Raw genomic sequence first — 11,607 nt, forward strand, 5'->3', positions numbered from 1 at the left:
CCTTCACTGTGCAGGAGTATGACGTTAAGCGAGTGCTCAGAGCAGTGAATCCCAGGAAAGCTGCAGGCCCCGATGGTGTGACGGGCAGAGTGCTGAGGGAATGTGCAGACCAATTATCTGAGGTCTTCACAAAAATCTTCAACCTGTCCCTTTTAAAATCCACCATCCCTCCCTGCCTGAAGTCCGCCATAATCATCCCACTGCCGAAAAAGCCTGTCATCAGCGGTCTTAACGACTACCGTCCGGTAGCACTCACACCGGTCATCACAAAGTGCTTCGAGAGACTGGTCCTGCAGCACATCAAAGCCAGCCTCCCACCCACCTTCGACCCATACCAGTTTGCCTACAGAGCAAATAGGTCTACAGGGGATGCCATCGACACTGCTCTTCACACTGCACTGACCCACCTTGAACACCAGGGGAGCTATGTGAGGATGCTCTTTCTCGACTTCAGCTCTGCCTTTAACACGGTCATCCCGAGCAGACTGGTCACCAAACTTTCCGACCTTGGATTTTCCCTAACCATCTGCAAATGGATCAAGGACTTCCTGACCAACCGCCCCCAGACAGTCAAAATAGGCCCTCACCTCTCCTCCACCATTACACTGAGCACCGGCTCACCACAGGGCTGTGTGTTGAGCCCCATCCTTTACTCCCTCTACACTCACGACTGCGCCCCCACCCATCCCACCAACACCATCATCAAGTTCGCGGATGACACGACTGTGGTTGGACTTATCTCAGAAGGAGATGAGACAGCCTATAGGGATGAAATCCAAAGGCTGGCAGCATGGTGTTCAGTGAACAATCTGGTCCTGAACTCCTCCAAAACAAAGGAACTTATAATTGACTTTAGAAAAACCAGTGGAGATTACGACCCACTCTACATCAATGGGGTCTGCGTGGAAAGGGTACCAGCTTTCAGGTTCCTGGGTACGCACATCGCAGAGGATCTCACCTGGTCTACCAACACCATCACCACAGTAAAGAAGGCACAGCAGAGACTCCACTTCCTGAGGATCCTCAGGAAAACCAACCTGCAGGAGAAGCTCATGTTGTCCTTCTATCGCTGCTCCATCGAGAGTGTGCTGGCATACTGTATAACCACATGGTATGCCAGCTGCTCAGAAAAGGACAGGAAGGCCCTTCAGAGGGTCATCACGACGGCCCAGAAAATCATCGGCTGCTCACTGCCCTCCCTGGAGCACCTGTTCAGCCTGCGCTGCCTCAGTAGAGCAGGCAAAATAATAAAAGATCCATCCCACCCCGGCCACCGTCTGTTTGTTCATCTGCCCTCTGGTCGACGTTTCAGGTCAATCAAATCCCGAACAAACAGACTTAAGAACAGTTTTTACCCCAGGGCCATACGAGAACTGAACACTACCTGTGCACTAGGCAACACCGTTAAAAAATCTTGTACTTAATTTAATTGTATTTATGTATTTATTTGTTTTTGCATTTATTGCATATATGTTTGTACGCACCGTCAGGATTGGCTGTTTTTTAATTTCGTTGTACTCGTTGCAATGACAATAAATGAATATTATTATTATTATTATTATTATTATTATTTATATTCTGATTGGATCCGCGATTTTATCATTCTACTTGGATAAATAAAACTAGTGAGGTGAACCCAGAGAAATACCAAGAGATCTCAACAGGCTGGAGGTAGGGAGGTTAGCCTTGACTACAGATTCCAGAGCCAATGGCCGCAGGGGTTGATACCCTCTTGTTTTTAGTAAAGGTATAAAAAGATTTGGGATTTTCTTTAATCTGACTTGCCAAAGCCATTTCATGGACTCTTTGGCCCTTCTAATCGCCCCCTTGAGCTCTTTCCTTTCTTTACACTTGCTGAAAGGAGAGGAAATTATATTTGCTGAAATGGGAAGAAATTTCCTCGCTCAGAAGGTCATAAGGTCAAAAGTGATAGGAACAGAATTAGGCCGCACAGCCCATCTGGTCTACTCCACCGTTCAATCATGGCTGATCTATCTCTCCCTCCTAACCCCAGTCTCGAGCTTTCTCCCCATAACCCCTGACAGAAGATGGTGAAACTCTGACATTTTCCACCCTGGAGGACTGAAGGTTCTGTTGTTGATTGCATTAATAAAACAAAATCAGTAGACCTCTAGAAATTAGAGGGATGTAGAGATAAGGCAGGATATTGGTGTTTTGGTCAGATTTGTCCATGAACCCAACTTGCTGAATGGACCTGAGGGGTGAATGGCTTACTTTTGTATGTATATTCCAATATGATTAAGAAAAATGTCATAAATAATTGAAAATGGCTCATTTGGAATCTGATGAATGTTCATGAAAGTTCAGTTTAGTTCATTGTCACGTGTACCGAGGTACAGTGAAAAGCTTTTGTTGCGTGCTAACCAGTCAGTGGAAAGACAATACATGTTTACAATCGAGCCATTTGCAGTGTATTGATATATGATAAGAGAATAACATTTAGTGGAAGCCAGTAAAGTCCAATCAATGAGGGTCACCCATAAGGCAGATAGTAGGCCAGGACTGTTCTCTGGTTGTGGTAGGATGATTCAGTTGCCTGATAACAGCTGGGGGAAAAACTGTCCCTGAATCTGGAGGTGTGAGTTTTTCTGATCTGTGTATTTCTGTCCTACAGAGCCCAGATGGAGCCAGGTTCTGCTGTTGGTGCCTTGTGTGCACAGAGTATTGGAGAGCCCGGCACACAGATGACACTAAAGACCTTCCACTTTGCGGGTGTAGCTTCCATGAACATTACACTGGGCGTACCCAGAATAAAAGAGATTATCAATGCATCAAAATCTATCAGGTAAATTCAATTACAGTTATGTTTCTCTACCTGTTATTTTTTATTGGATCAAGACGTAATCTGTAGTTAGACACAAGATGCTGGAGTAACTCAGCGGGTCAGGCAGCATCTCTGGAGAGAAGAAATGGGTGATGTTTTGGGTCGAGACCCTTCTTCGGACTGAAGAAGGGTCTCAACCCGAAACGTCACCCGTTCCTTCTCTCCAGAGATGCTGCCTGTCCGGCTGAATTACTCCAGCATCTTGTCTGTATATTCGGTGTCAACCTCCCTTCCTACATATGTGATCTATAGTTCTAATTTCAAAGCAGCTTGAATGCAAGAATTTTAAAATGTAATATTAATATTCACTGGCACTCATTGAGAATACCCTTTATAACCGAATTTAGAAAATTAATCATGAAATCATAGAGTCATACGGTACGGAAAGAGGCCCTTCAGCCCAGCCCATCCATGTCAACCGAAATGCCCCAATTGAGACAATTTCTTATCACATGTGACCTGCCACAGTGTGATTCTTTGTTTTGCGTACACTAGTATGCAAAGAGTCACCACATAAAGTTGCAAAGTATTCCATTTCGTCCACAAATCCTCCTTTTTTCCCAGCGGCCCTCGTCCCCTTTTATTCTCTCAGCGCTCGTCCACGCTAGGTCCCCCTTTGTCTGAGGGAGGAGAACGATTGAGTTTGCTGTACTGGGACCTTGCACCTGCATCAACTGCACCTGCACAAACTGACTGGATAGCACACAACAAAAGCTTCTCGCTGTACCTCGGTACACGTGACAATAAACTAAACTGTACTGAACTCTTTAGGCTGAATGATGTGCTACCTGTGCCCCATCCAATTCTGTGACAACCACTTCAAGCCCATCAATAATCCTTGTTCTAATTCTTTCTTCGAGGCAGCGGCAGCAGTTGACCAGTCATTGTTTCCCTTTGCTTGCAGCACGCCGATTATCACGGCACATCTTGTTCAAGATGACGATGCTGACTTTGCCCGCCTGGTGAAAGGGAGAATTGAAAAGACTTTGCTCGGGGAAGTAGGTGACCTTTGTGTGTTTTAATGTAAACAATGTCAAGATTAAGTGGCAAAGGACCTGCCTGCGTTCTAGCTCCAGTGTGCAGCAGTCACAATGTTTTCAAATGGAAGAAGCACTTTAGTGACTGCTTCCCAAACCTGGAAGATGTCTCTTGATCGCACCTGAAAGTCATCTGACTGCTCTAAACCAGGAGTGTTGTACATTCAAACAAACCCCTTAGTGTGATTTCCTTCACAAACAGCAGAGAATCTCAAAGTCCAGAGTAAATCCAGACATTTAATCCCTTGGTCCCCTTTTCCTCATCACCCGACCAGTGGGACTATTTTGTCAAGTCAGCAGACCTAGTGACAGGACAAATTGATCAGTCTGATGAAAGGTCCTGACCCGATAACGTCATTGGTACATTCCCTCCTCCGTCCCTCTCTTTCCCCTCCCCCTTCCCAGTTCTCCCACTAGTCTTCCTGTCTCCAACTGCATCCTTTCTTTGTCCCGCCCCCCTCCCCTGACATCAGTCTGAAGAAGGGTCTCGACCCGAAACGTCACCCATTCCCTCTCTCCAGAGATGCTGCCTGACCCGCTGAGTTACTCCAGTTTTTTGTGATTCCCTCACAGATGCTGAGTTCCGCCCGCACTTTGATATTTGCATCGGACAAAGTGATTGTTCCCTAAGCTTCACTTCCAAATCACATTCATGGGATCTGTAGACAGACACACAATGCTGGAGTAACTCAGTGAGACAGGCAGCATCTCTGGAGAGAAGGAATGGATGACGTTTCGGTTCGAGACCCTTCTTCAGACATGGGATCAGTGATTGATGAAACAGTGCGAACCGTTACAAACCTTGATAAATGCTTTATGTATCTCTTGTTTAAATACTATTTAATTCTATTCATTTACTAAATCTTGGTTTCGCTGGTACGGCCATTATTTACACCATTCTTTTTTAGTTTAGTTTACAGATTCAACTTGGAAACAGGACCTTTGGCCCACCGAGTCCACACCAGCAATTGATCACCCATTCACATTAGTTCTGTTATTCCCATTTTTGCATCCATTCCCTATACACAATGGGCAATTTTACAGTGGCCAATTAACTTACAAACCCGCACGTCTTAATTTGCCTTGAAGGAAATGGCTGTTTATGAACTTCATTAACTATTAAAAATGCCATTGGAAGGGTTGTTGCCTGAAGCACTGTGATATTTGAATTAGTATCTTATAAAAGGGAAAATCAAGGGCACAGTTAGATTGTTGGAATACCTGCAGAGGGAGGTAAACTCCACTGTAGCCGAAACCTGATACAGGGAGGACTAATTAAAATAAAGTGTCCTACTGGTTTTATAAAAATTTAAATAATGTGTCCTGCTGGAAATATAAGACTTTAGCTGAGTTTGAAATGAAATATCAAACAAGCCTTTTCATCTAGTTGTTGTGAATTTGCAGATCTCGGAGTATATTGAGGAGGTTTTTCTGCCGGATGACTGCTTCATTCTCGTCAAGCTTTCCCTGGAGAGAATCCGATTACTGAGACTGGAGGTAAATAATGAAAGAAGCAAAAATAAAAGGCAAATGGTGGAAATACCCGAGTCAGGCAGCACCTGTGGAGAAAGAGCAAAAGCTAGTGATTCGGGTCTTAGTTTAGTTTAGTGTCGAGATACAGTGCGGAAACAGGCCCTTCGGCCCACCGAATCTACATCCTCGTACACTAGCACTATCCTATGCACTGGGAACAATTTAAAGTTTTTACTGAAACCAAATTAACCTACAACCCTGTACGTCTTTGGAGTGTGGGAGGAAACCAGAGCACCCGGAGAAAAACCCACATGGTCACGGGGAGAAAGTCCAAACTCCGTACAGATAGCACCCATAGTCAGGATCAAGCTCGGATCTCCGGCGCCAGAGTATGTGCGCTCTCCCCTTGTCCTGCGTGAGTTTTCCCCGGGTGCTCCGGTTTCCTCCCACACTCACCAGGCGTACAGGCGTGTAGGTTAATTGGCTTCAGTAAAATTGTAAATTGTCCCTAGTGTGTGTAGGATAGTGTTTGTATGCGTGAACCGCTGGTCGGCGCGGTCTCAGTGGGCTGAAGGGCATGTTTCCGCGCTGTATCTCTAAACTAAATTAAAGTAATTCTTTCTTGGGGGTAAGCTGCTTCAGCTGATCTCAAGAGTTTCACTCTGCAAGAATGGTTTGAGACAAAAGTAATTTTTTGCTTGCTCTTGATTTCAAGGTGAATGCAGAAACTGTGAGGTATTCCATCTGCGCGTCGAAACTACGAGTGAAACCAGGTGACATTGCCGTTCATGGTGAGGCGGTGGTGTGCGTCACGCCTCGAGAGAACAGCAAGAGTTCAATGTACTACGTGCTTCAGTATCTCAAAGAAGAGCTGCCAAAGGTAAGATGGATAGGAAGGCCGAGCCAGCCCTACCTCAGAATGCAGCTGAGGTGAAATGAAGGGCTCAAAATGCACAACAGGCATATTGACATCTGCAGAAATAATACATCTGCCATCTGTTAGTGTGCATCTCGCATCACCTTTTATAAAACTAAAATTAAAGGGTGGGAAAAGCACCAAATCTGTAAGATTTACAAATTGGTGTATCTTGCTTTTGGAGTAAACAAAATTTGATACCAGATGGTGAAAGAGAGGGGACGTTTATCATTGCAGTGAGTTTTAATGTCAGCCATGTAGCAGAACTACAAAAATGCTTGAAAGTTAGGACAGATGCAGTGTGGCACAGCGGTAAAGATGCTGCCTCACAGCGCCAGAGACCCGGGTTCGACCCTGACCACAGGTGCTGTCTGTACAGAGTTTGTACGTTCTCCCTGTGATCGCATGTGTTTTCTCCGGGATCCTGGTCTCCTCCCAGAGACATGCAGGTTTGTAGGTTAATTGGCTTCTGTTAATTGTTCCGATAGTGTAGGAACGAACGATTGATGGTTGGCACGGACTCGGTGGGCTGAAGGGCCTGTTTCCATGCTGTATCTCTAAACTAAACGATGACATGGAATGATTATGGAGGCCATTGGGGCCATCCAGTTCGTGTCGCTCCTTGTTGAGCAATGCAATTATTCCTGTTTCCCCCTTCGTTCTCCATGGTCCTTCTGCAAATTGGCCTCACTCTCCGCCTTCCCAGTTCCCCCCTTGGGAATCAACCATCACTTGCAAGCAGTGTGTTGGAGATCTACGGGCGCTGTCTGTACGGAGTTTGCACGTTCTCCCTGTAACAGTGCAGGTTTTCTCCATGTGGTTTCCAACCACATTTCATAGACGTGCAGGTCTGTTGGGTTATTTGGTCTATGTCAATTGACCCTGGTGTGTCGGATAGAACTAGCCCATCGGTGATTGTAGGTCGGTACGGACCTCTAAACTAAACGAAACAAAACAATCAGAATCATCCTCTGCTTGGAATCAAAGTGCTTTTCCTCTACCTTGTGCTGGGTTAAATGCTATAAACTTGTTTCATGGGTAGGAAAAATCTAGCTCTATGCTCACATTGCCTAAATCCAACTCTGGCCACATTCATAAAATCTTTGAGTGTTGTTTCGTGCTAAGAATATAGTACCATGGCTGTTTAAAATTGTGTCCGTGCCTGCGTCTAGTGTGTGATCCACCATTTATGAAGGTCTATCTTACCAATGTTTCAGATTGTTGTCCAGGGCATCCCTGAAGTCTCCAGGGCAGTTATTCATATTGATGAGCAGTGTGGAAAAGAGAAGTACAAGTTGCTGGTGGAAGGAGATAACTTGCGTGCAGTCATGGCAACTCATGGAGTCAAAGGGATTCACACCACATCAAACAACACCTATGAGGTAATGTACATCTGCACTGCTGTTCCCTGTAAAATGCCCTGTGTGGGCATTGCCATCTGTAGGTGCTGATCTCAAATCACCCACGCAGTGATTTTGGGGTGCTGTCTAACTGTGGGAACATCTCTCCGGTTCTCCATCCCTTAAAACTGAACAATTGTAGACACAAAATGCTGGAGGAACTCAGCGGGACAGGCAGCATCTGTGGAGAGAAGGAATGGGTGACGTTTCGGGTCGAGGCACTGCTTCAGATTTTCAGGTCTGGACCCGAAACGTCACCCATTCCTTCTCTCCAGAGATGCTGCCTGACCCGCTGAGTTACTCCAGCATTTTGTGTCTACCTTCGGCTTAAACCAGCAACTGCAGTTCCTTGCCACACAACCTGAACAATTGTATTGGGAATTGAGAGTGTGAAGCTTGTGTTCACTCATCCCATGCTTCACCACAAGTCTGAAGAAGGGTCTCGACCCGACACGTCACCTATTGCTTCTCTCCAGAGACGCTGCCTGACCCGCTGAGTTACTCCAGCATTTTGTGTCTCACCACAAGGCCAGGTCAGTATAAATCTGAAAGTGTCCTGCTTAAATCTGAAGGTTTATCTTCAGTCTTTGGTGCACAGTTGCACTGCTGGTAGAGCTGCTGCCTCACAGCGCCAGAGATCCGGGTTCGATCCCGACATCAGGTGCCGACTGAGCAGTTTGCATGTTCTATTTTTATAATGTTGGCCTTGTCAGAGTGTCCCAGCTTGTAAATGTTTTGGTTAGAAGCGTCAATGCTTTTGTTTGTGAGTTTGTATTTTGTACTGGTTCACAGGTTGAGAAGACCTTGGGCATCGAAGCTGCTCGATCCACCATCATCCACGAGATCCAGTATACCATGAAAAACCACGGGATGAGCATTGACAGAAGACATGTCATGCTTCTGTCAGACCTGATGACCTACAAGGTGAATACCAGAACCAGTCGGTCCTGACTACAGGTGCCGTCTGTGCGGAGTTTGTACGTTCTCCCCGTGATCTGCATGGGTTTTCTCCGAGAACTTCGGTTTCCTCCCACACATCAAAGACATATAGGTTTGTAGGTTAATTGGCTTGGTAAATGTTAAAAAACTGCCCCTAGTGTGTGTAGGATAGTGTTAATGTGCGGGGATCGCTGTTGGGCGCGGACCCGGTGGGCCGAAGGGCCAGTTTCTACGCTGCAAATCTAAACTAAACTAAACTGAAAAGAAGCATTTGCAGAGAGACAAGTATTAGATTAGGCCACCCTCATTTGAGGAAGGACATTATTGCTATTGAGGGAGTGCAGCGTAGGTTCACTAGGTTAATTGCCAGGATGGAGGGACTGACATATGATGAAAGAATGGGTCGACTGGGCTTGTATTCACAGGAATTTAGAATGATGAAAGGGGATCTGAAAGAAACATAGAAAATTCTTCTGGGATTGGACAGGCGAGATGCAGGAAAAAATTTCCCGATGTCGGGGGAGTCCAGAACCAGGGGGTCACAGCTTAAGAATAAGGAGTAGGCCATTTAGGACTGAGATGAGGAAAAACTTTTTCACCCAGTGAGTTATGAATCTGTGTTCTCTGCCACAGAAGGCAGTGGAGGCCAATTCACTGGATGTTTTCAAGAGAGTTAGATATAGCTCTTGGGGCTAACGGAATCAAGGGATATGGGGAGAAAGCAGGAACAAGGTACTGATTTTGGATGATCAGCCATGATCATATTGAATGGCGGCAACTCCTGCACCTATTTCTATGTTTTTATGTGCCACGTGATCTGGCTTCAGTTCCTAATTTGTCTGATGAAGGTGTCAAAAGCAATGCTGAACAAGGGGAAATGCTTTGCCTTCAACTAGGAAGATTTAGTGAGCAACATTTATCTGTTCCAAAGCAATGCTGTGAGACTAAACAGGCAGATATCCCTGTGCTTCAAGCAGCACGTTGGTGGAATAAAGTTTGAGGATGCCATTTCTCTTTAGTATTCCTGCAGTTTAGTCTTAAAATTATATTTACAAAAATGTTCCTCATACAATTTGTGTGTGAAATTGAAGTTTCATCTGTCTTTAAAATATAATGGATTTTCAAATTTATTAATTCAATTTTGATTTTATGAAATGATTCTCACCTAAAAAAGTATGCCTCGTTTTCCAAAATTCCCCAAAATTCTTCCAAGATATGTTCAGTTGACACATTTGTAGTTTCTAACATCTAACCACTATCTACCTCACTGGAGACCCTTGGACTATCTTTGATCAGATGTTACTGGCTCTAGCGTTATTTCCTTGTCATGTATCTGTACACTGTGAATAGCTCGATTGTAATCATGTGTCGTCCTTCTGCCGACTGGTTAGCACGCAACAAAAGCTTTTCACTGTATCTCGGTACACGTGACAATAAACTAAACAAGCTTTTGGTTGTATAATCATTTAAGGTTGAAGTTGATGCATTTATCATTGCATCCTCCTTAACTTTGCAGGGAGAGGTGTTGGGAATAACACGATTTGGCTTAGCAAAAATGAAAGAGAGTGTTCTGATGTTGGCATCATTTGAGAAAACTGCAGATCACCTGTTTGACGCTGCGTACTTTGGACAGAAAGACTCTGTTTGTGGTAAGTAAGACATGTTGTTTCACTGTTGATTATTTTGATTAACGAAAGCTTTGGTCACAATGTTTAGTCATCAGCTTTCATCCTCTCAGCTCCTCCTAACCGAACTGTCTCTTCCTTTTGTCTCTGAAGGTGTGTCAGAATGTATTATCATGGGAATCCCAATGAACATAGGAACGGGACTGTTCAAACTGCTCCACAGAGCTGACAAGGACCCTGACCCACCCAAGAGACCTTTGATATTTGACAATAACGAGTTCCATATCTCACTGGTTACGTAGCAAGAAGTGCCTGGACTGCTTTGAACCCGAGTGAGGGCATTCTGCACTGTGTTTCAAAATCTGCAGCTGAGCTTGGGATTTCTGTAAAGATGCAGACCAAACTCTTGGAAACCATCTACACGGAACTGCAGACCATGTGAAAGAATTGCTGCTCTGGAGCGAGTGTGCACAAGGATATAAATTGTTGAGTGGCTGCTAAAATGAGATTAATCTCAGTGTCAAGATGTTTATTTCAAAGCAAGATTATGGATTTTTTTGTGAGCATAGGGGGTTTGGTAAGTTTATGTATTTTTAAGCTCAAGATATTGAGATTTTGTGAAGCTTGGAAATAACCCAGGACTGATTTGAGATGTTAAGTTGGTTCATGTACCTCTCCCAAGATTCGACAGGATTCTGTTCCTGAGAATGCACTAACCCAAATTGGAAATGTGGCCATCCAGCAGTGAAAACACAGGCCAACCACGGGCAATTTGTAGTTATACCAGGGCGTTTAGTTGAACTGTACAGATGCAGCCATGAACCCTGTTCCCATCTGGCAGAAGCTGCCTGTGGCAGCCAACAAACCCAAAAGCTGGGTCTAGTGTACGGGCTCCACGTAAGTCAGGCATTCATTTGTTCTTTGTACCTCATCATCCCTCTCCCTCTCCCCTGACTCTCGACCCAAAACGTCACCTATTTTTTTCCAGAGATGCTGCCTGACCTGCTACGTGACTCCAGCATTTTGTGGCTATCTGCATCTTTAACCTGGGCAGCATCTGTAATTGTGCCTGATTGCAAGATGTGGCCAGGTTATCATGCTGACCGACTTAATGCAGAAGTAATCAAACAACATTAATAAAGCTAGACACAAAATGCTGGAGTAACTCAGCGGGTCAGGCAGCATCTCTGGAGAGAAGGAGTGGGTGACGTTTCGGGTCGAGACCCTTCTTCTGAAGAAGGGTCTCGACCCGAAACGTCACCCATTCCTTCTCTCCAGAGATGCTGCCTGACGCGCTGAGTTACTCCAGCATTTTGTGTCTACCTTCGATTTTAACCAGCATCTGCAGTTTTTTTTCCTCAACATTAATAAA

At 45.0% G+C, this 11,607-nt stretch overlaps 1 protein-coding gene across 1 annotated transcript in view; it reads left to right on the forward strand.

Annotated features, from left to right (window-relative positions):
• The window catches only part of polr3a (polymerase (RNA) III (DNA directed) polypeptide A), a 61,680-nt gene extending 50,228 nt beyond the window's left edge, over nucleotides 1-11,452 (forward strand). Inside the window, exons 24-31 of the mRNA XM_078428388.1 lie at nucleotides 2,636-2,806; nucleotides 3,750-3,843; nucleotides 5,287-5,379; nucleotides 6,071-6,235; nucleotides 7,489-7,653; nucleotides 8,464-8,595; nucleotides 10,127-10,259; nucleotides 10,389-11,452. Coding sequence (XP_078284514.1) covers nucleotides 2,636-2,806; nucleotides 3,750-3,843; nucleotides 5,287-5,379; nucleotides 6,071-6,235; nucleotides 7,489-7,653; nucleotides 8,464-8,595; nucleotides 10,127-10,259; nucleotides 10,389-10,537 — 1,102 coding nt within the window. The 3' untranslated portion in view covers nucleotides 10,538-11,452. The remainder of the gene's footprint in view (nucleotides 1-2,635; nucleotides 2,807-3,749; nucleotides 3,844-5,286; nucleotides 5,380-6,070; nucleotides 6,236-7,488; nucleotides 7,654-8,463; nucleotides 8,596-10,126; nucleotides 10,260-10,388) is intronic.
• Nucleotides 11,453-11,607: the final 155 nt, after the last annotated feature.

This window comes from Rhinoraja longicauda, chromosome 35, assembly GCF_053455715.1.
Source record: "Rhinoraja longicauda isolate Sanriku21f chromosome 35, sRhiLon1.1, whole genome shotgun sequence".
NCBI classification, from domain to species: domain Eukaryota; kingdom Metazoa; phylum Chordata; class Chondrichthyes; order Rajiformes; family Arhynchobatidae; genus Rhinoraja; species Rhinoraja longicauda.